Raw genomic sequence first — 23,386 nt, forward strand, 5'->3', positions numbered from 1 at the left:
GCAGAGGCTGTGTGAGGGGTTGCAGCCTTCATTTTTGGTAGAATGGAGACACTGTACGGGGGATCAGAGGACTTTTCCTCAGGGTCTGGCTCAGTCACAAATGATCCATGTGACTACCCGGGGCTGACCCAGCCTCCTCATCAGCAAGATGAGACACCTGCCTACTTAGGCTCAAGCTTTTTGGGCTCTTGCAGTCACCAAATAACTTCACGCTAAGGGTTCAATGTACCGTTAATTGCTTTATAAAGTGTATTGGGATTTGTTTGGAGATGCCAGTCAGCAGCTTTCCTGGAGTTTCTGTGGTTCAAAAGGAAAGACTTTCTGAGGAAGGCAGAGCTGGAGTTTCAAGTTTCCACATAACTTGATTACCTCTTACATCCACTTCAGACTTTCCTATTTACACCTCTCTGGTCCATTTGTTCCTGTGCCTCGTTATCCATCCCATCTCAGCCTAGAGTTTCCTCTGGCTTCTCCCTGCTGATTTACTGCCTGTCTCTTAGGGGTCGCTCAAGTCCTGCCCCTTCGGACTTCTTTAGATCTGGTGACTCCTACCCACTCTTCACTGTTCGTAAAACTTGACCTTGATGCAGATGCACAGCTAATGATGCTTGCTGTTTTAAACATCCGTTATCTCCTTCAAACTAAACTTCATAGAGATGGGCCTGTCACGTACCTAACTTGTGCTAGGCATGTGGTGGGCTTCCAGAAAACACTGAGTTGGAATGTGTCTGAAATAAACTTGTAGTGCCATTCTAGTTGCATTGACAAGAATCCCTGCACAAGGCAGGAAGGAAGGGAGGGAAGGTCTTTGGCTTAGCACAGAGTAACAGACATTTGACAGTCTTCTCACTTATTTTCCCTCATCTCAGCAGCAGCATCCCTGGAAGATGTGGGTGGTATGGTGCTGCCTATTTGGAGACAGTATAATGAAACACAGTGGCACTGCAGTCATGGATTTGAGTCTATTAAGTCTAAGTCTCTGTGAGCCTCGGGTTCTTCATTTTATTAGGTGGGGCTATTTCTTCCTACCTCCTAGGGTGGTAGTAAATATTAAATTGAACGTCAGGTGCCAGTGTTAGTACTCTGTGTTACACATGGCCATTTACTGGTGAAGAAGCAGAAGTGGAAACTGGGAAAGGTGAACTAAGTTGCCTCCTGGCTAATCATCAGTAAACCAGGGTTCCCTTATCTTGTTATGACTTGACTCACCCTGTATGAGTAGAGATGGGCCTTGTTGTGCAGAGTTGGCTCCGTGCCAGTTGTGCTGGTCCTCTTGAATTGGAGCGATTGTCATCACTGTCACTCCTACTCTAATATGCTACATCCCCTTAGTCTACAAGTGGTGTGACTGTGTCCATCTCACTTGGGCTCTTTCTGGTCTTCCCTTGATTTAGGAGAAAGGATCCTGGGTTATGCTGAGGAGCCCTGCTATCTCTGGTTTGTCATGGAGTTCTGTGAAGGTGGAGACCTGAATCAGTATGTCCTGTCCCGGAGGCCGGACCCAGCCACCAACAAGAGCTTCATGCTACAGCTCACGAGCGCCATTGCCTTCCTGCACAAAAACCACATCGTGCACAGGGACCTAAAGCCAGACAACATCCTCATCACAGAGCGGTCTGGCACCCCCATCCTCAAGGTGGCAGACTTTGGACTAAGCAAGGTCTGTGCTGGGCTGGCTCCCCGAGGTAAAGAGGGCAATCAAGACAACAAAAATGTGAATGTGAATAAATACTGGCTGTCCTCAGCCTGCGGCTCAGACTTCTACATGGCCCCTGAAGTCTGGGAGGGACACTACACAGCCAAGGCTGACATCTTTGCCCTGGGCATTATCATCTGGGCAATGATAGAAAGAATCACTTTCATTGACTCTGAGACCAAGAAGGAGCTCCTGGGGACCTATATCAAACAGGGGACTGAGATCGTCCCTGTTGGTGAGGCGCTGCTAGAAAACCCAAAGATGGAGTTGCACATCCCCCAGAAACGCAGGACTTCCATGTCTGAGGGGATCAAGCAGCTCTTGAAAGATATGTTAGCTGCTAACCCACAGGACCGGCCTGATGCCTTTGAACTTGAAACCAGAATGGACCAGGTCACATGTGCTGCTTAAAATTCAGGGCAAAACATCTTGGGTGTTTTTAAACTAGGTGAGTGTACTTCTTTTTGTTTTGCATGCACACTTCCTGGACTACTAGATTCTTGCATCTGAGCCCAGGGGGGCGGGGGGTGTGGAGTTGGGGGCAAAATGCAGGGTTGAAGAAAACTGAGTGCTGGTTACCAGAGATTCCTCCCAAGTCTCAATGAGGAGATGTGGGATTATTTGAGTACAAATGAGAAAGTCTAGGGAAGTTTTGAGTAGACACTGCGTTTGAGCTGAGTCTCTTTAAGTTTCTTAGAAACACTTTCTCATCAATTAATAAATGCTTACTGTAGAAAATGTTCAAAAGAAGTACAGACATTTTTTTCAGAATATAAACACTGTCCCCAGTTTGTATCCTTCCTACTCGGCACATCCAATTCTGCATAGTTTAGATCATGCTCTTTTAGGTTTAGTTTCCTGCTCTTCCATTCAGCTCTAACCCAAGCATTTTCCATGTCATACTTTGAAAGCATGACCTTCATTAATTGACATTCTATTATAGGTACAGTAATGTAACCATTCTCCCACTTCAGATAGCAGATGTCCATTTCTCCATTTTAGATACTATAAACAGTGTGTGAGTGAATATTCTTTTAGAGAAATCTTTGCTTATTTAACAGATTGATTGTGGGCTTTCATTTGTCAAGCACCATGCTAGGCTCTGGGATAACAATGGTAAGCAAAATCAGAAACATGCCCCATCCTCATGACTTCTGCAGCTTAGTCAAGGAGAGAAACATTAAATCAGTATTTATCATAGTTGCTTTACAACGAACGTAAGGAAATTGACCTTTCAAGGAATAGTGCCCAGGAGCAAGAGTAGGGAATTGGAAGCAGAGGGGAGCATCCCAGGTAAAAGGCCTAGCCTCTGCAAGGGACGTGAAGCCAGCGGGAGCCTAGCATATTGGAGAGCCTCCAGCAGTTTGGAGTAGTGAAAGATGTAGTAGACAGGTGGTAGTTGGGGAGGACAGTGGCCTACTGGAGCGTGGCTAGAGCTGAGGTGGAAAATCCAGAAGTGTGTACCAGGGAACAGCACTGGTAGTTCAGTTGGACCAGAGTCTGAGATGTGAGCAAGGGAAATAAGACTAGAAATAAGGTGAAACATGGGGCCCTGGAATTTGACCTTGACTTAGTAGGCATTTGGGAGCCATATGCAAACCAGAGCAGAGCAATGTAGCATTAAGAGCTTCAGCATGTGTAAGCTGATTTGAACCGGAGATTGGGAGACCAGTTGGACCAATTATTTGATTCACGCTAGTAAGGGATGTTGTTGAACCTAAATGTAGTAATACTGAGGAAAGAGGAGTGCTTGGACCTTTGGGGCAGAATTGGCAAGGCAACTGGCCAATATCGAAGTAGAAGGAAGTAATAGATGTTGGGAGATAAATGTCAGTAGATACACCTGCTGGCTAGCGTATTGGTCAGATTTGATTCATTTTCCTTAAAGGGAATGGAAAAGAAAAGAACATTGAATACCTACCATGAATGCTAGGTATTTTCACATGTACCACTTTGTTTCACCTTTGCAACCCTGCAAGGGTTAAGTCATTTCCCCACGATCCTACTAATTTAAGGGCAGGTATATCTTAACTCATGTTCCTTCTCCCCCCAGCCCCTTTTTTCTTAGTGTCAAGATGGCAAGCTGGAAATAAGCTAGACTTAGATTTTGCTGAAGGCTTGAGAGGAGGTGATAGGGGGTGGAAGCTGATCCCAGTGGTCATGAGGAAGGAGCCTCAGCACCTGGGGCACAGAGCCCTCCATTACCTAGGTGGGTTCTTAGTCCCTTCTTTCCCTTCATCACCCTCACATTTCTGGTTGGTATTGGTTAATGCTGATTCGAGCCTGGTTATGCTTCAGTATTCAGTGAACTTACTTCTCAAATGAGTCACTCCAGGTTTAATTCTTCCATTCCACAAACATTATCTTCCAGGTGCCAGGCCAGTTTGTCGTACTGCCCAGTGAGTAAGAGAACAGCATTCTTAAAGCTAGGTTTGGGGTAGTACCATGTTTGAGCCTAAAAAGGGTTGGCTAGACAGTATTTTAATTGTATTTCATGCCGTCACTTTCCATTTCCATCTCATCTTTTCTACTTTAAAAAAACCTCTTAGAATTCAAGTTTGCCCTGGGGTAGAAAGAAGGTTGTCATTGGAAGAGGGATCCGAATTTGGGTTAGGATTATGGGGTTGTCATAACTAATTGAAATCATGGCTCCCATTTGGACATCCACACTTGGGATTTGTGCTTTGTTGCAGGGCAAAGTTAAAGCTAAATAGCAGTGATTGCTTCAGGTAGGAGAAATAGGTGACCTTGGGATGAGAAAAGATCAGAAACATAGTTACGGCCAAGTGTCCCACACTCTGACAACTAATGAGGACAGTGCTTGGTCAGTTGGTACCTATCCTGCCCTGTCCTAGCTGGGCACTTAGAATTGTGGGCCGGGTCCAGGGCCCTGGTCTTTGTGATCAGGAGCTGAGCCTTGTAGTGCCAAAGGTTCAAATCAGTTGTGGTATAAATGAGTATTTGGCTGGTTAGAGAATCAGAGGCTTGAGCTGGGAGGAACTATTGAGTCTAAACTCCCCTCTCTCCCAATCAAGCTTAATAGATGGAGAAGCTAATTCCATATATTCATTCAACATATTTATTGAGAAACTATTTGCCAGGGACTATTTCAGGCACAGAAGATACATTAACGAGCAAAACCAACAAAAATTCTTACAGTTGTAGAGCTTACATCTACTGGGGAGACAGACATAACTTAGCTGTGGGTTAGTGGAGGGATGTAGACCAGGATAAGGGAGATCAGAATACAGGGAGGTGAGGGATGGAGGTGTACTTCCAAGTGGAAGAGATCAGGGTTGGTCTTCTTAAGACAGTGACCTTTGAGCAAAGGTTAGAAGGAGTAGAGGGAGTGATCCATGAGGATTTCTGGAGGAAGAACATCCCAGACAAAGGCAATAACCATTATAACAGCTTGAAGGCTAGATAGAGTGAGCAGGGAGGAGAGTATAGGAAAAGAAACTAGAGAGGTAATTAGGAGTCAACTAGAATAGCCCTTGTAGGCCACTGTGAGGATTTTGGCTTTTAATCTTCTGGTCATTGGTGTGTTTTCAGCTGTGATGTCTGATCTTTTGAAAGGATCACTGTACCTGCGGTGTTAAAAGTAAACTGAAGGGAGCAAGTGAGGGGATGAGATGGGAGGCTACTATGGTAACCCAGGTGAGAGATAATGGTGGCTTTGAACAGTGGAACAGGGGAGGTAATGATTGGATTTTGGGTGAATTTTGAAGTCAACCAACAGGATTTCATGCTAGATTGAACATAAGATGTGAGAGAGAGGAATTAAGGATGCTACAAGTTCTTGGCCTTGGAAGCCATTGGAAGGATAGAGAGGATCACATGAGATGGGGAAGACATGGGGAAGAACAGATTTGGCTGGAGAAAGTTAGGTCTTGGTCATCTGAAAGTTTGGAATGCCTGTTTAGAATCCAAGTACAGAAGTTGAGGGACTTCCCTGGTGGTCCAGTGGTTAGGACTCCACACTTCCACTGCAGGGTGCATGGGTTCCATCCCTGGTCAGGGAACTAAGATCCCACATACCCATGCGGCTCGGCAGAAAAAGAAAAAAAATCACTGGTGACCAAGTACAGAAGTCGAGTAGGCTGTTTTATGAGTCTAGAATTGAGGTACAAATTGGGAGATGACCAAGGTTCTAAAGTGGGCATAGAGAAGATTTCAAAGCAAAACAGCTTGGAGAGAAGGAAAGGAAGCCAGAGGTGTAGGAGACCTGGGCATGGTGTCCTGGAAGCCAGATGGAGAAAAGACCTCAGGAGGAGGAAGGAATCCGCCGCGGCGTGTTCTGTAGGTAGGCTGAGTGAGATGAGATGAGACTGGCCACTGACCATTGGATTTAGCGATTGGGAAGTCAGTGTCCGTGAGCAATTTTGGTGGCTCATAATGAGGAGAACCCCAGCTAGAGTGGGTTGCAGAGAGAATGAAGGGGAGGAATTGGAGACCGTGAGAGAGTCGGCCAGTGATTCTCAAAGCTTTTGGTCTGAAGGCCCCATTGCACTCCTGAAATTGAGGATTCCAGAGTTTTTGTTTTGGGTTATATCTATGGGTATTGGTATTAGAAATTAAAACTGAGAAATGTTTTAAACGTTCCTTTCAAATGAATAGTAATTCAGTTACATATTAACATACATAACTTATGAAAAATAACTTTTCAAAAACATATTTAGTGAGTAGAGTGGCATTGTTTTATATTTTTGCAAATCTTAACAACTGCCTTGATAGTCAGCTGGATTCTTATTTGCTTTTGCATTGTAACCTGGTGCTATGTCACTCATCATGTAACTCCTGGAAAACTTCACAGTACACTTGTGAGAGAATGAAAGTGGAAAAGGCAAATAACTATGAAAAGTTTTGGCTTCGTGAACTCCCGAGCTACAAACCACATTTTGATGCCTCTTCCTGAGGAATTTTACTGTGAAGGGGAGCGGAGAAGTAGGGAGAGACCTAGAGAGAAGGGACTTACTCAGGGTCCCAAATGAAGGCCAGCACTTGTGTGTCCCGATTCCTGGCCCGCTTTCGTACGAAACTTTTTGTCGTGGGTCAAACTCTAGCTGCATAAAGGAAACCCAGTCGTTCCCAGTAGCAGCGTGATGAAGGAATGGTGAAGGAACGCCTCAGCAATCTAGGATTGTAGATTTCAGAGTCATGTTTAAATTGGGGCTAAATGGTTTCAGTTTTTTGCAACCATGAATGGAATTGCACTTTGGGTTGGAAACATGGGATTCCTCTGAAAGGAGTGTTGTCTCGTGGACTGTCCAGAATCGAGTCCCACTTGCTGTGCTTTACTGGCTCTGTGACCTCAGGCAAGTTATTTTACCTCTCTGGGTTTCATCATCCATAAAGTGGAGTCGATCATATTTATCTGACTGAGGTTGTTGGGGGAGTTGCAAGAGGCTGTGAAAGTGCCCCGTAGAAACTGTCTAAGTGAGATGCTGGACGGCGCAGTCCTAGACGCACGCTTGGGCTCGAGGTGGAAGCGTTGTCTTCTGTTCCTCTGAAGATGGTGGTCTTTAGTTGCCTTGTTTCTGAGGATTGCCAGATAGCTTTCTTCTTTGAAACAAAGCTGTAGTCAAGGCAACTCTATCAAATTGCTTGTTCCAGAAAAATGTATCTGTTTTTGAAGGTTACTCGGTGAGGGGTCCTATGTCTCTCTTACTTGTCACTTTTTGAAGATGTTTAATAATCCCTAATGGTTCCTACCAGCCAGCCAAAAGCCTTACCCAAAGCAGGAAGCCAGCCAGACTGATGTTCCAGGTACCACTGCCCACATGTTACCGGGGAGGTTGTTGTGGGATAAGGGACTCTGCATTCATGGCCAAGTTTGCTGTCTAATACGCAAACCTCAGTTACCTAGGGCCTTTTGAAGCCAGGGCCTTGAATGATGTTTATTTGGAGTGGGCAGCTCAGGTCTGCTGAAGGAAATCAGATGTTGTTGTGACCTAAGGGGTCATAGAGAATGTTCTTTGTACCATATGTGATCTTGGTAGCTGCCCAACATCAGAAAGAAATCGGGCCTAATTTCTTGTTGAAGTAATAAATGATATATTATTCCCTGGCCTAGGGTCCAAAGATGTGGCTCTGGGCTAATATGCTGGGTATCCGGTTGGCCCCTTGACCTGGGCTTCACATTTTGTTTCTGTTTTATGAGATCTGAGGTTTTTTAACATGAGGATTCCTAAACCCCTAGTCGAGCCCCTTTGCTGGAGATTCAAAAGCTTTTTCAGCTCATCTCACAGGCAGCAAGCAGCACATATGCTTATACTGAAGCTATAGAAGCCAATTCAGATCATTCACTTCCTTTCAGCTGGAATTATACCCAAATTGTGTCACATTATAGGTATCGAGTTAATCAAAAGTAAGACTAAAAAATTAAAAATGGGGGGAAAATGTTTAATTAATGTGTTTTTTTTATACTGTATTTTATTTATTATTTATTTATTTTGTGTGTGGTGGGGGTACACGGGCCTCTCACCGTTGTGGCCTCTCCCGTTGCGAGCACAGGCTCCGGACGCGCAGGCTCAGCGGCCCAGCCGCTCCGCAGCATGTGGGATATTCCTGGTCCGGAGCACGAACCTGTGTCCCCTGCATCGGCAGGCGGACTCTCAACCACTGCGCCACCAGGGAAGCCCCTGTGGTTTGTTTTAAATAACGGAGTCTTCAAAACAGAATCCGGGGTAGGGGGGCCGGTGGTGGTAAATTTTAAAAAGATATTAAGTGCGAAATTGGGAACCCAAGACTAGATAGGTCTCCAGGCCCCATCTCTGAGTGTGACTTCCTGACCCAGCCATCGGAACTAACCCAGGAACACATAAGACAGGCCTTTCTCTCACAGGACTGCCCTCCCTGTGGGAAGGGGCAGGATGAGACCATGGGTGAGACCTAGCTTCTGGGAATGTAAGACCCCCCACTTGGAGCCTCACCTCCTGAGTCTAGAAGGCTAAGGCTTTGATGGAGGGCAACAGTGCCAGAGATGATGATAATTAATGGACATCCCTGGGCTGGGTGCTTTATGACCATTATTTCATTTACTTTTTTTCAAGTAACTTCCTGAAGCTCTCAGAACTAGTAAGGGTCAAAGCGTAGATTTGAACCCAGGTCTAAGTCCATGGCTGTAACCAATATGGTGTATTGCCCCATGGAATTGCCTATAAATCTCAAATGTTTTCAAAATTCAACAAACAGTTGAGCCTCGCATAGATCGTGCGGCACTAGGTGGGGCAGGAAGTGCATTCTGAGTTGAGTAAGGAGGACCCGAGGAGCCTGGCACTTAGTCGGTTTCCAGTTGGGAGGTTGTTTCTTCTACTCTGAGAAGGTTTAGAGTGTGCTGGTAAATACACACCTAGGCAGCCCAATGGACAGCGACGGAGGAAGGCTTCCCGGAGAGGGTGTGACTGCCGAAGAGACCCAAGTCAGAAGTGTGATTCTCACAGCCCAGAGGCTCATCCCTCGTAGTGTCTGGTGGAGCCTTGAACTGCCCAAAGGGAGGATGGGAGGAGTAGAAGAGGGAAGTGCCAGCCTCACCCTGAAGTGGATGATTAGGTCCTTGGAAGGAGTGGAAGTTTTAGTTAGACTTGGGGGCAGGGGGGTTGGTATTTAGCCAGTGACTTAATGCTTAGGTCCAAGCAGAACTAGAACTGCTGAGCATCTTTTGAGTCCCTGTCTATATAACTGGAGGCCCCAGCGTTGCTGTTACCCGGTCTCACTAGGCTTCACGGGGCTGTGTGAGAGCAGAGGGTTGTGGGTTTGCTGCTCTTTTCCCTGGGAATGTAAAGCTCAGCGTTCACTGAAGACCCGGCAGTTCTAGGAACCCCTTGTCTGCGGTGTGCAGGCCATCCCTTGGTTCTGGGTCTGTCTACTGGTGTTTCTTGGCAGATCCCCCAGGTGGGGAAGGCTGGTGTTTGTAAGGCCAGGCAGCTCCCTGGGCACCAGCTTTTGCCCCCGCTGTTGCCCTCTCTGTCTGTCACTCCTGCTGTCTCAACACAAGGGAACTGAGCTGTCTGTTATGTAATGGGGCTGGTTGCCCACAAGGATAATCTGTCCCTTGAAGCTCTGCAGGACATCAAAGCATTCATGAGGGGACAGGCCTGCCCCAGGGCTGTTGTTGCTCACATTCTCCTCCTCCCTGGCATCCTTGGCTCCTGTCAGCCTAGGCAGCATCCCTTTGGGCAAATCAGAGTAGCGCCTGTAATCCTCCAGCTGTGAGCAAAGCTGCCTGACGGTTGGGGTCTCTCCAACTCCCATTTCCTCTTACGCTAGGGACACAGATACTCCCTCCAACAATAACAGCTCTGGTTCTAAAAACCTGTTTTGAGGGGCCCTCTGACTTGTGCAGGGCAGAGGCCCTGCCCTTTTATCTCCAGCCCTGAATTAAGTACTTTTACATACAGTATCTTATTATCACATCATCTGCATAAGTGTTCTGTTATCTGCCATCATTCTGCAGGTGAGGAGGCTGAGAATCATTTTGACACAGTTTTCAGAGACAGGATTTGAAACCGGATACCTGCCTGGAAATTCCACTGTTCTATCCTGCCTCCTACAGCTTCTTTGAAAGCAGCTTTTGATGGGTTTATAGGTGGAGAGGCCCCCAGGTATTAGTGTTGGTGCTGCCCGTGGGCATCTTTCGGAGTCTGACGGTCTCAGCACAGCACACCGAAGCAGGGCCACCTTCTCCTCCTTCAGGTGAGGTCACCTGTGTGTTGATTCCTCTTGTGTCACACTGATACAGCCTCAAACATGGGCAGGTGAGGCAAGGCTGGGATGGTGAGGCACCCACATAACCAAGGGCCGGGCGACAGTGGCAGAAGCCACACAAGCAGGCAGAGGTTAAAATTCCCAAAAGGTTGGAAAGCGGGTGACCCAAAGTGCATCCCCTTTGGGGTCAGCAGGAAAGCACTGGCACTGAGGGGGTGCTGACAGGACAGTCTATGCACCAGGACAAGGAAGGGCTCTGATGTGACCCAAAGGCACCCTGTTGTCTCTGTTCCCCGGGACCTGGCAGAAGCCCGTTCTAAGTGAGCTTAGCCTGGACATTTAAGGTTGATGAGGATCAAAGCAAAATGGCAGGGTTGCTGGGTTTCTCCCTGACCCATCTTCCAGCCCATTTTTTGAATCTTGACCAAAGCCGAGGGCTTTCGTGATTCGTCCCTGTTGTTGATGTGGCTGCCTGCAGCCCTGTGTTGAAAGATTCTGAGGCCAAGTCAGATTTGGTGAGCAGGGGCCCTCGTATGACAGGCGCTTGCCCAGCAGTGGTCTTGATAGTGTAGACCCCAGTGCTGTCCTCTAGGAGCTCACAGGTTAGCTGTGGACCTAAGACAACATTTAGTTGTAGAAATACAGGAAGAGAAATACAGGAAACCTGGAGAGAGTGGAGGGAAAGCTTCCTGGAGAAGGTGGTGCCTTGGGCTGGTTCTTGAAGGTAGGTTTAGGGGCACCTTGTAAGCCAGGTGGTAAGTGAGGAGGTCACATCTCAGGGATTGTGTGAAACTCGCCCTGGCACACTGAGGCTTTGTTGGGTACAGGACTCAGCTGGTAAGGGGAGAGGGGACTGTCGTTGTAGTGAAATCCCCAGTCGGAGGGGCATTCAAGATGAGGACCTGGAGAGAATGCCCAGGGTTCTGTCTTGATAAACTAGGGCAGCAACATATAAGCTCCCAGCCGCTCTTTTCATTTCCACTAGTGAGTCTTCTGTGATTTTACAGAATCAAAGGAAATGGAGACCTCCTCCAGCATTTCTAGGATTCAGAGGCATGCAGGCCTTAGAACTGCCAACAAAGTTTAAAATAAATCAATACCGTAAAATACTGCAATGAATTTCCCAACTTTAAAGGAATTACGCTTTCAGTTACAGGTGCCAGGGGAAAGCTGTAACTCAGCCTGCATCGTACACAGGTCAGAATTCTGTATTTTGTTTCTTTGTAAAAGGAAGTGATGTCTAGGGACTCAGGAGGAATGGATTAGAGCCACCCAGGCACACCTTAGGGCATAATGAAGAAGATGAAAATGCTTCTGTTTTCCCAGGCTGTATAAAGGAGCCAGACGTGGGGCCTGGGTAGGTAATCTTATGAATGGTAGGTAACCTTGGCTTTTTGTAATTCCGAGGCCTGGCACTGGAGCAGTAGTGGAAGGCTGGTGGGCTATGGTACATCATGTTGGATTTTGGTATTGACCCTCTGTTCCAGTGGGAATGACACAGATGATGTGAGCCAATTGACTCATTCTGTGTTTACTTCCATCCTTTTGCAAAAAGGAAGCCCTTAAATATCATGTACGGCACCCTTTTGTTTTTTTCCTTTCTGCTTTTTTCATACATGTCTAAGGCATGTCCTCCCAGAGAGTTCCAGTCTAGGGCAAAGCTAAGGCATGGACTGAAAGAAGGGTAGGCACGTCAGATCTTGGCAGAATACATGGGCTTTTCCAGCACAGCACAGCCTTGTACCAGACATAAGGAGAGCTGGAAGTGACAACTAAAGACTCATTTGTTGTTAGTAACCAGATTGCGGGCTTGGATGTGATGAATGTTTGGAAGGAACCCTTGGTTTGCATGGGACAGCGGAAATGAGTGTGAATGTACCACACCCGAGACCAAAGAACAGGGTGACTTTCACCTTCCAAAAAAAATTGCTTGGGAGTTTAGGCCAGTTGCCTAAACTGAAATCCAGATGTCACCACTGAGGTGATCCAGAGATCCTCCTCCCTCCCCCACCCTGAGCATCTCGGGGCATGGGCACCAACCCGGTGTAGCATGGAGAGCCTTCGGGAGCACATCACTCCAGCCCAGTGTTTTGGAAGTCCTATAGCAGGGGGACACCTGTCCCCAGAAGTCCAGTTTCCCACCTACTCTTAGAATTTCCTTGAGATGGTCATACGATAGTGATGACATAGGCAGACCCAGATGTGCATCTTCAGAATCCACAGACTCATGTTACACACCCTGGGTAAAGTTTAGACAGATTGCTTCCATTTTATCAGTGGAAGGAACTGAGGGTATCAGGAGTAAGAGGTTTTCTACTTAATAGATCCAGAGTCTATCCTGTGACCTTGAAGATATCAACATGCTATTGCCACATTCCTCCCTGCTCCTCCTCACCAGCTCGCACCTCCCCCGGCACACACACAGTGTCCACGACAAACTTCAGCACTGTTGGTTCTCAAATTGCGGTCCCCAGACTGGCAGCATCTCCAGGAAACTTCTTAAAAATACGTATTTCTGACGCCACCTCAGACCTACAGAGCTGGAAGCTGGGGGTGAGTGTTTCAACAGGAACCTCCAGGTGATGCTGATGGCACGCTCAGGTTTGAAAACTGCCCTGGCAGAAGAGGGTAAAGGCACCATCTGCCTAGCATCCTACAATTCTACCCTTAGAAAGCTTGCATCGAGGCCTGAGAACTAGGAGGGCTTGCCAGGTTCTAATTCGGGCTCTGTCTTCTGTACTTACGTAGCATGGGGCTTTGGACAGGTCACGCCCTGTAGGTCGTGGTTTCCTCATCCAGAAAACCAGAGTATAAAAGGTGGTCCTCTTTCCCCTCCTCCCTCAGCCCCGGAGCGTTCAGAGTTCCACAGTGGGTGTGGTTCTAGGACGGGGACTCCTCTAATTCTTGCTTAGTTTCTGCCTTGTGCATTTGTCTTGAGGATGAGGTGAGGCCCTGTGGCCATCTGCTCCTGCGGGGAGGAGGAGGAGGAAAACAATTGAACTCCTCGGGCTTCCCAGGCCCTGGGGAAGTGGGCTTCTAAGCCATAATAACAGCGAGCGTGTAGGGGTGCCCTCCGGAGAGTCCTTCAGGGACATAACAGATCCCGTGAGGCCGCTGTGATAGGACAGGAGGTCACTGTTAGAGGAAGGGGAAGTTGAGGGGCAGCAGGCATAGGAAAGGGGGAAGCAATGGGGCTGGAGTCGGACTTACGTCTCTGAGTGGAGTCTTAGGCGTGGCTTTGAACCAGACTAGGAAACTTCCCTTATTCTTTCCAGGCATGTGTTAAGTACCTGTGTGCCTGGTGTGGGCCGTGGAGATAAATATTGCTCCTGGCCTCAGTCCATCTAAACCTTAGGCATCTCTCTGAGTCTTGGAGTCCTCATTTATAAAGTGGGGTTGCCAGCACTTACCCATAGGCTTTTTGTGAGGAGTAAATGAAAAATTCATGTAAAACTAGCCTAGGGGTGCTGGGTGTGCAGTAGGTACTCCACAGCTGTTGCGTCCTGCTGTTCTTTCATACCAGTTGTTGGCCATGCTGGTAACAGAGCTAGAAGTCGTATCTCAGAATGTGTGCAGGTTCTTGGCTCCCCCTTGCCACCCCCCCCCCAAAAAAACACTGAACATAAAGCGCCTTCATGGGCACGGAGTGACCTCCATAGACCCAGGGTTGCCTTCACAGCCTTTATTTGATGGCTGAGTCTTGCTGTGTTTTGTTCTAACCCCCTTGGTAATCAGCTTCTCGTTAGTTGATGTATCTGACTCTTCAGAGTCTGTATTTGCATATTCATTCTGCTGTACTTACGTCTCAAGGACATAACATTTTGTTTTTGTATTTACTTTTGCCTTTTAGAGCTGAAAACCTGTGCTGTCACATGGGCAGGCCGGTGGTTCTGCCGCCGGTGGTTCTGCCAAAGAGCAGCTTTCTAGCGCTGGCATCTCACTGGTTTGTTTGTTTTTTAATAGTTACATAACGTCAGAACCATGGTTGCTGGCTATAAAATTGATTTTGAGAGCCAGTTTAATTTGTAAATTGGGAAATACTTTCTATTTGGGGTTAAAGAAAGGAGTACGGGGGAAGGAGGTAGAGAGGGAGAAGATCTCTGGTCTGTTGCCTTCAGGTTTCTAAGTGCAAATACCAGGAGCAGAGGGGTGGCCCTTCCCTTAAAGTCAGTCCTCCAGCTGTCCTGTCATGCCTTGGTTTGAATTGTATGTAGGCCTTGGGGTGGAGGATGGCCCCACCTGCCTTCCACCAGATCTCCTTTCAGGAACCCAGGAGAGTCCTTCTTTGCACTTGTTTAGCAAATGCTTAAGGAGAGCTTTTGCGGCTTGCTGGGGGTCTTGTATGCGCTTGTTTCTGTATAGGATCAAGCCTGCTACAGCCTGGAGCCTTTATCATCTGTAAGGCATGGTGGGGAGGTGCCAGGGAGCACTTCCTCTTACCTAAACTTACTGAGCGTGGGCTGTTTGCCAGATTCATACTCTTCCCGTTTACTGTCTCGTTAAATGCTCACGTGCATCCTAGGCATGGTGTCTGCCCTGCTCCCACTCCAGAGAGTGCTTTGCCCCACTGGCCACGTGGCTAGCGTGTGCCAGCTCCAGGCGAAAGCTCGGGTGTCCATGCTCTTCTCCATCGAGCTTCCAAAGATGTTGCAGCACGGTACTGTCTCAGTGCTCCCAGGAGCTCAGAGGACCGAGTACTGGCTCTTTGTTGAAGAAGTAAGTAACAGCAACCTGTAGGATGTGTGACTTAAGATGGCCCTTGAAGAATGGAGAGCAGGCAAGGGTCTTCTAAGCAGGAGACACAATGTGAGCAAAAGCAGAACGCTGAGAATTTGTGGAAAGAGCAGATTTTTGGTTTGGTTCACGCAGAGGCTCAAGTTGGGGAGTGAAGTAGCGCCAAGTTGCCAAGAGCCTTGAATGTCAGCCTAAGAAAGGTGAACTTCATCCCACAAAAAAGGTGGCGGTGATGTACAAGGCTGGATTTTTGGCAGGTGAGTGGGTCACAGTGAGGGGAGAGCTGTTAGCCCCCTAGGGGAAGAGATGAGGTGCTGCACCTGACAGTGCCGGTCTTCAGAAGGTGCAGGACTGCACTGGCACCTGCCCGAGCACAGGAGGGGAGAAAGGGCCACCACTGACCAGGGCGATTACAGACCCTGTGCTTCCATTTTTGCTTTTGAATCTGATATGCTGATTAACCTAGCTTTGAATCACCTCTCTGCCTCTTATCAGCAGGGTGCCTTGGGCAAGTCACCTAACTTTTCTGGGCCCCCATTTCCTAATCCATTAAATGATGCTCCTTTAACAGTGATGCTCGCTGTATGCTGTTGTGAGGCCAAAATGCACAAGAAACAAAGTACCCAGTGCAACTCCTCACACACGGCGGGAGTTCAGTCAAATGATGGCTGCCTCTGTGTAGCTCCCTTGTCCTGTTTTTGCCAGATCTCATAGGCTAATCATTCGTTTCTGCTTCACTTCTCACTAACAATTTGCAGTGCCCTTCTTTTCCCTAAGAGAGCGCCAAACCCCTTAGCAAGTGCCCCCAGTGAGTTCCCCTCAGCACACTGGGCTTTGGACTGCTTGCTGTAACCAGGGTCCATATGGTCTCCTTCGGCCCCGACCACTCTGGGCATGACCTTGTTTGAGCCACGCCGCTCACAACCACAAATTGTCCCGTCCCCACATAGAGGAGCCACCTCTCCCCTTTAGCTCTGACAATTCCTTAGACATCTTCCTCCTGGCTAAGGGCCCAAGAGGGGAGGACATCTCTCCCAACAGCCCAGCCTCCCCCTGAGCCCTTTCTCTGCTAATCACAGCAGCCGCAGCTGAACCCCAGTCTCTTTGGGGGCCAGTTGAGGCTGTTGGCAGCCTTCATTTCATCCCCACGCTTAATAAGTTGAGGAAGGGAATTAGGGTATCCCCGCAGCTGACTGCCAATTACCAGGGCTGTTTCTGGAGACAAAAAGCTCCCCCTTAGTTTGTCTTGAGTGAGTTCCACCCATACCTGTTTACCAACTGAGTTGGTTAAGGGAAACACCAGCCCCCAGGCCCTGACAGCCCGGTGACTTCCCAAGGCCAAAAGGACCGGGTTTAATTGGATCTGCATCCTCAGACGTAGATGGTGACTCAGCGTGCAGATCCCCAGAGACCTCCAAACCTCAGAATCTTAGGTCTTGCCCAATGATTGTTCTTTTTGTGCATTTGGCAAACTTAAATACTAGCATTTGGGGCAGCACACTTCAGGGAATCGGAAGTTTTAAAACAATATCAAGCAAGTCAGCGATGGTGACACCACGGCCACTGCTAAAATATGACCGAGTCTCCTTATCTAGGAGCTTCGCAGCGACTGCTGCAGTTTGCATAGAACCAGTCGCTGCCCTGACTGAACTTGGGACGTTCTAGAGATAAAGCTGCCATGTGTTTGCATCCACACGCCATCCTGGCTTTAAGCTCCGTCCACTCCCTGTCTCCCAGTGAGCCATGCCCTGCTGTATCCTGGACCTGCCGCTTGCAGCCACGAGAGTGTGTGTCCTTGCTGTGCAGCGTGGGCTGCAGGCTGGGCTCAGCTGACACACATAGAGCCCACCTCCTCTTGGTGACATTCGTCCACTTTAAGGGAGACTCAGGTTCTGCTTGAAAGCCTGTAGAAAAGGGACCTCACCATCCTGCTGTTCTGTTTGGAAGGGCCCTGGTGCAGGAGCTGGAGTCGCCCTCCCACCCTAACCCCCCATCACAGCGCCCAGGCCCCCTTTGCCTGGGGAGCCCGCATAGCACTCCTGTGCTGCCTTTTGGTTAGAGGGTTTCCTCAATCGAGAAGGAGCCTACAAAGCTCGTCTTGATTCTCAGTACTCCTTGGGTCCTGAGAATCTGAATGTTGAGGATATTCCCCCAGAAAAATTCACGTGACTTACACACACCGAGATGCTTCCTGTGCCTTCAAGGGGATTGCTGTGTGTGCATCCTTGGAGTTAGAAGGACCCTGGGTTAAGGACCCCTGGTCCCAAGCCCCTCAGCACATGAAGAAACCAGGTCCCCAGAGAAGAGTGGGGAGAGCTCGATGAGACTGGAAGCCGGCTTTGCCACCTGTACTCTCAACACTGGGCGGGCCATTGTCTCTTTAAAAAAAATAAATAATAATAATTATATATATATATATGTATGTATGTATGTATGTATGGCTGCATCGGGTCTTCGTTGCTGCGTGCAGGCTTTCTCTAGTTGTGGCGAGCGGGGGCTACTCTTCATTGTGGTGCACGGGCTTCTCATTGCGGTGGCTTCTCTTGTTGAGGAGCACAGGCTCTAGGCGCACGGGCTTCAGCAGTTGCCGCGCGCGGGCTTAGTTGCTCCGCGGCACGTGGGCTCTTCCCGGACCAGGGCTCGAACCCGTGTCCCCCGCATCGGCAGGCGGATTCTTACCCACTGCGCCACCAGGGAAGGCCCAGTGTCTCTCGACAGGCTGCCGTGCGGGGGCACGCACTCTGGTTGTGTCTGTGCTGCCACATCCTGGGTGGCGGTGTGCCTTTCGGAGAACTCACTGGGCACGTGCTCTGGACCAGCCTAAGTCGGTGAGGAGGATGTGCAAGATGGGAGGGGTGGCTTCTTAGGCAAAGGACAAGTCCTCTGGCTGCACAAGGGCAGTGCTTAGTTCCTCATGGGGCTGCCCTGTCCTGCCGCCTGTTTCCATAGTCCATGTCCTTCCACTGTGGAGAATGGGAGGCAGCCAGCTATGAACTCCACCACCTCTTGAGCCACTTGTCAGCTGAGGAGAGTTGTTGGACATTTCTGCCATTTTGCGGATGGCTGGGCGTGGAAGGAGGCCACAGTGGTTCTTTAAGATCTGGGAAGTCCAAAGAGCTGAGGCCAAACCCAAGTCTTCCAGTCCTTCTCATGAACCTCTTCCTGTGACTGACTTAGACTGGGGACATTCTCTGAAGCCAGGCCGCCTCCAGCTAGCTGCAGCTGGATTTCAAGCTCCCTTTCCAGATGAAACAGTCTGTGTTTGCAGACTGCGGGCTGTGTCCTTCCCCTGTGAGGGCCGGCCTCCTGTGGGGAAGTGGGTACGGGGGGAGCAGTGGAGGAGCCTCCTGGTTCTGTCACTGACAGGCTGTGTTGTGTCAGGAAAACCCTTCCTCCCCGTGTGCCCATTTCGCCCACTGGGCTCTGAGGGTAGGGTGGGGACACAGTGGAGTGGGGGAGAAAAATAGCGCCAGTGAAACCCCAGCCACTCCCTTCGAAGCCACTGGGGGCTGGAGAGGCGGCCGACCTCCTGGGGTGGGGTGAGCATCCTTCTGTGCACCTGGCTTGTTGGGATGTTTGGTAGGAACTCAACCAAAGGCAGGGGTTTTATAGTCATATTTTTATGTTGAACTCCTGTCGTGCTGAATGAATGATTCCGTGAATTAACTTTTTATTGCCATATGCTAACTCCCAGTTCCTATCAGTCACCCAGTATTCGAGCTCCTTCTATGCTTGGCAACCTGAGAGTCTTCAGAGGAGCAGAGGGTTGTCCTGTCCCCCAGGAAGCTTGTAGTTAGCGGGTGGTGAGAGGACGCGCAGCATGGTTAGTGGAGCGTCTGTGGTCTTCCTGTGCCTACTCACCAGAGAACAGAGAAGAGTCCCTACCGAGGCTGGGCCCCTGGGAATGCTTCCTGGAGGAAGTGTGCACCGTCTGAGCTGACAGCAAGGGGAAGAGGGGTGCAACCAGGCTCGCAGTTCCTGAGGCCCGAAGCAGAAAGGACACTGTCTCCTCCAGAGAAGACTCTCATGAGGCCAATTTATCTTGTCTGGAATTTCTGCCTGAGCGAATGACTTTTGTGAGGTTTTTGGTTTGGGGGATGTGATTTAAGGCTGCCATCGCAGCTTGATTAAGTACCTCCTGCGTATCTCACTGAGACCATTACAAAGACCATCACTGGGCTTCACACCCTGCAAGGTAGAGATTTCCACATTGTAGGTCAAGAAAACAGACTTGATAAAGATGAGAGCTAGTAATTGGCTGAGCTGGGGTTTAAACCTTAGATCTTCCTACTCGAGGGCTTCCTGCCCAAGCCCTTGACAGAGCCCCAGACTACCTGTGCTCTTTGAATGGTACTCCCGCCATACTGGGGACCTGCTCCTGCACTTCTGCCTTGTTTTGGTCCCCTGGTCAGGACTCAGAGACCGCAAACACAGCACCACGGCCTTCCAGGTTGTTGTCCGTATCTGCTGTGAAGCTCCTGCTGGGTAAGCTTCGGTGCTCTCTGACCTCCCATCCCCTTCCCTAACGCCATTCCCCTTCTGTAGACCTGGAGACTGAAGGCACCATTATCCCATTTATAATGTCTACTTCATTTTCTTTTACCCTGATGACGGGACTTCGTATGCTGTGCCATGAGCCACCCACAGCACAGTCGTCCCTGGTTTTGCCCTACTGTGAGCACCACTGCTGCTTAGCTGAGCCTTAGAGGAATGATGCACCAAGCTTGGCTCCCTGGCCTCAGTCCCTCTGACAGATGAGAGCAGACAGTAGTGCCGGAGCCGCTGATCCCCCCAGGGTGGTATGTTGATATCTGAGTATGAAAAGCCAGCTGTCTGGTGTACGAAACAAATGAAAAATGACTCATTTTGAAGCTAATCTTGCTTAGAAGGAGAGGCCTGCCCTCTGTGACCCTGAGATTACCTTGCCTCTGGGCTTCTCCAGCATGATACGCTGAAAATAAATAACCTGAGCCTCAGTTTGCTCATCTGTAAAATGGGGATAATTCCTACATGGTCCTTTGCCTGGACAAAGGAGGCTTTGCATATCAGGCCTTGCATAGTGTCTCGTTTATCACAGGCATCATTAACTACAGTGATAAGACCAGGCTGGATGTTAGGGGAGCTTAGGTAAGGGTGAGTTCTTGGCTTCCCACCCAGTAAACCACGACTTGAGTATGCCAGTCAGATGACTTTCTTTCCTGTTAAATAGGTGAGAGGCAGAGAGGAACAGAGAAAACTAGACTTTAGATTTGAATCCCAGTTAACCATTTACTACCCATTTAACCTTTTGCAACTTGCTAAGTAACTTCTGAGACTAAAATTCCTCATCCGTGGGGAGTGCCTTTTTAATGGATAGATGTATCTGTGTAAAGTAAAGAGAGTATTGTGAGGACTCTTGCTCAGCGTTCCTGCTTACCCTAGCACAGAGCACAAACTCGAGTGCCACCCTGAAGCCTGCAGGCTGCTGCAGGAGCCCTCCTGAGGAGCACCAGTGGTCACCTGGGGAACTGGCCTGCCCTTTGAACGAGTAGCTGTGACACTTTTGTGCAAAGCCACAGAAAATTGGTCCTCCTAAACAGCCAGGTGGTATTTCTGATTTCTAGGTCCCTGGACTTCAAAACTCCACCTTTAGGGGACTTCCCTGGCGGTCCAGTGGTTAAGACTTCGCCTTCCAATGTCTCACATGCCTCGCGGCCAAAAAACCAAAACATAAAACAGAAGTGATACTGTAACAAATTCAATAAGGATTTTAAAACTGGTCCACATCAAAAAAAAAAAAAAATCCACCTTTAGGCCTGAGCAGGTCGAAAGGTGCTGAGGATACTTTTGCTACCATCTGGCTGTCCTTGGGGCATTATGGTAAAGGTGTGGCAGTGGAGAGCTACCCTTCCCCCTCCACCATCACCTTCACTGTCCTCATTCTTAAATCTCCCATTTTGAAAACACAGGAGAGAAAGTTCCTGAATTAAACTTTGACTCCGGATAAGTTATACATAGTTGAGTGTGTGACCCCCTAGAAACCAAAAAGACCATCAACATAACTAAAAACAAGGTAGAGCTGCCTGACTGCCCCACTGCTGGGGATCCTCACTCCTTACAGCTGGCCCCAGAGCGGAAATAGCAGCATCCCCATCTGCTAGGAAGGAAAAGGAGGCTCGGATAATGTAAACTGCTAGTGAGTGGCAGAGCTCAAATTTGAACCCAGGACTGTTCACCACAGCCTGCGCTGCTTCCCTCATAGAGCACTGGAGTAAAGGTGCAGAGTTAAAGCTTAGCTGTGGGATTTCCCTGGTGGCGCAGTGGTTAAGAATCTTCCTGCCAATGCAGGGGACACGGGTTCGAGCCCTGGTCCGGGAAGATCTCACATGCCGTGGAGCAACTAAGCCCATGTGCCACAACTACTGAGCCTGCGCTCTAGAGCCCACGAGCCACAACTACTGAGCCCGCGTGCCACCACTACTGAAGCCCACGCACCTAGAGCCTGTGCTCCACAACAAGAGAAGCCACTGCAATGAAAAGCCCTTGCACTGCAACAAAGAGTAGCCCCCGCTCACCACAACTAGAGGAAGCCTGCGCACAGCAATGAAGCCCCAATGCAGCCAAAAATAAATAACTTTAAAAAAATAAAAATAAAATAAAGCTTAGCTGTGGCTCCCAGAGATTTTTAAATCCTGTGGTTGCCAAACTTACACATTTTGAAGGACAGTACAATTTAAAAGCCAGGGAGTGGGGGTAGGAGATGGAGTTTTTTAAACCACTCCCATATACTTTCATCGTCATACCATCAAAGAAATGACATTTTGACCAAGGTAGGAAGGCCATACTTTTAGAATAAAGGGTAATCTTTTGTTCACCCAGCCATTCCCAGTCTGCGAGCTGAAGACTAGGGGAGGGAGTTGGCCGTGGGAGTTGGCCGTGGGAGCCCACTGGGTCCCCAGCCCCATGGCTGCCTGCTCCCACCTCAGCTTTCCCCAGCTTCTGTTCTCCGACCTGCTGATGGCCTTAATGGGAGCAGTTTGGTTCCTCAGTCTCCTTGGACAGAAGGGACAACTGCTTGGCTGGCAGAGGAACTTGCCAGAAGGCTATTCACCACCTGGTTGGCACCGCATCCCCCTTTGTGCTCTGGACCCCAGACCCATGCAGAGGTACCTCAGCCAAGCCTTTTCTGAGGGAATCTGTTTATAGGTGAAGGGATTAAATGGATTTTAAACTCCACTTAAGCTCTTTTTGTCTCTCTAGGAAGGGATTTTACATTACAAAGTTACATGTTAAAAGCAGGAGCTTTGGAGTGAGTCAGACCTAGGTTCAACCCTTTTCTCTACCACTTACTAGTCATGCACATCTTGTCTCTGAACTTTAATTTCCTCGTCTCTAGAACTGGGCCAACAGCAGCTCCTACCTAGTAGGGTGGTTGAGTGAGATGAGGCAGTAGATGTAAAACACTTGGGGCCGTGACACAGCCCATAACTACTGAGCCTGCGCGCCACAACTACTGAAGCCCGTGCGCCTAGAGCCTGTGCTCCTCAACAAGAGAAGCCACTGCAATGAGAAGCCTGCGCACCACAATGAAGAGTAGCCCCCGCTCGCCGCAACTAGAGAAAGCCTGCGCACAGCAACGAAGACCCAACGCAGCCAAAAAATAAATAAATAAATAGATAGATAGATAGATTTTTTTTTTTTTAAAAGAGTCACTGACCCGCCCAGTGTTGAGAGTACAGGTGGGAAAGCTGGCTTCCAGTCTCATCGAGCTCTCCCCACTCTTCTCTGGGGACCTGGTTTCTTCATGTGCTGAGGGGCTTGGGACCAGGGGTCCTTAACCCAGGGTCCTTCTAACTCCAAGGATGCACACACAGCAATCCCCTTGAAGGCACAGGAAGCATCTCGGTGTGTGTAAGTCACATGAATTTTTCTGGGGGAATATCCTCAACATTCAGATTCTCAGGACCCAAGGAGTACTGAGAATCAAGATGAGCTTTGTAGGCTCCTTCTCGATTGAGGAAACCCTCTAACCAGAAGGCAGCACAGGGGTGCTATGCGGGCTCCCCAGGCAAAGGAGGCCTGGGCGCTGTGATGGGGGGTTAGGGTGGGAGGGCGACTCCAGCTCCTGCACCAGGGCCCTTCCAAACAGAACAGCAGGATGGTGAGGTCCCTCTTCTACAGGCTTTCAAGCAGAACCTGAGTCTCCCTTAAAGTGGACGAATGTCACCAAGAGGAGGTGGGCTCTATGTGTGTCAGCTGAGCCCAACCTGC

At 49.0% G+C, this 23,386-nt stretch overlaps 1 protein-coding gene across 1 annotated transcript in view; it reads left to right on the top strand.

Annotated features, from left to right (window-relative positions):
• Positions 1-23,386, top strand: part of STK35 (serine/threonine kinase 35) — a 42,077-nt gene that overhangs the window by 13,186 nt on the left and 5,505 nt on the right. The window contains exon 3 of the mRNA XM_081256980.1: positions 1,395-2,144. Within this exon, the coding sequence (XP_081113106.1) occupies positions 1,395-2,107 (713 nt within the window). The 3' untranslated portion in view covers positions 2,108-2,144. The remainder of the gene's footprint in view (positions 1-1,394; positions 2,145-23,386) is intronic.

Source organism: Mesoplodon bidens, assembly GCF_964165515.1.
Source record: "Mesoplodon bidens genome assembly, chromosome: 15".
Classification (NCBI taxonomy): domain Eukaryota; kingdom Metazoa; phylum Chordata; class Mammalia; order Artiodactyla; family Ziphiidae; genus Mesoplodon; species Mesoplodon bidens.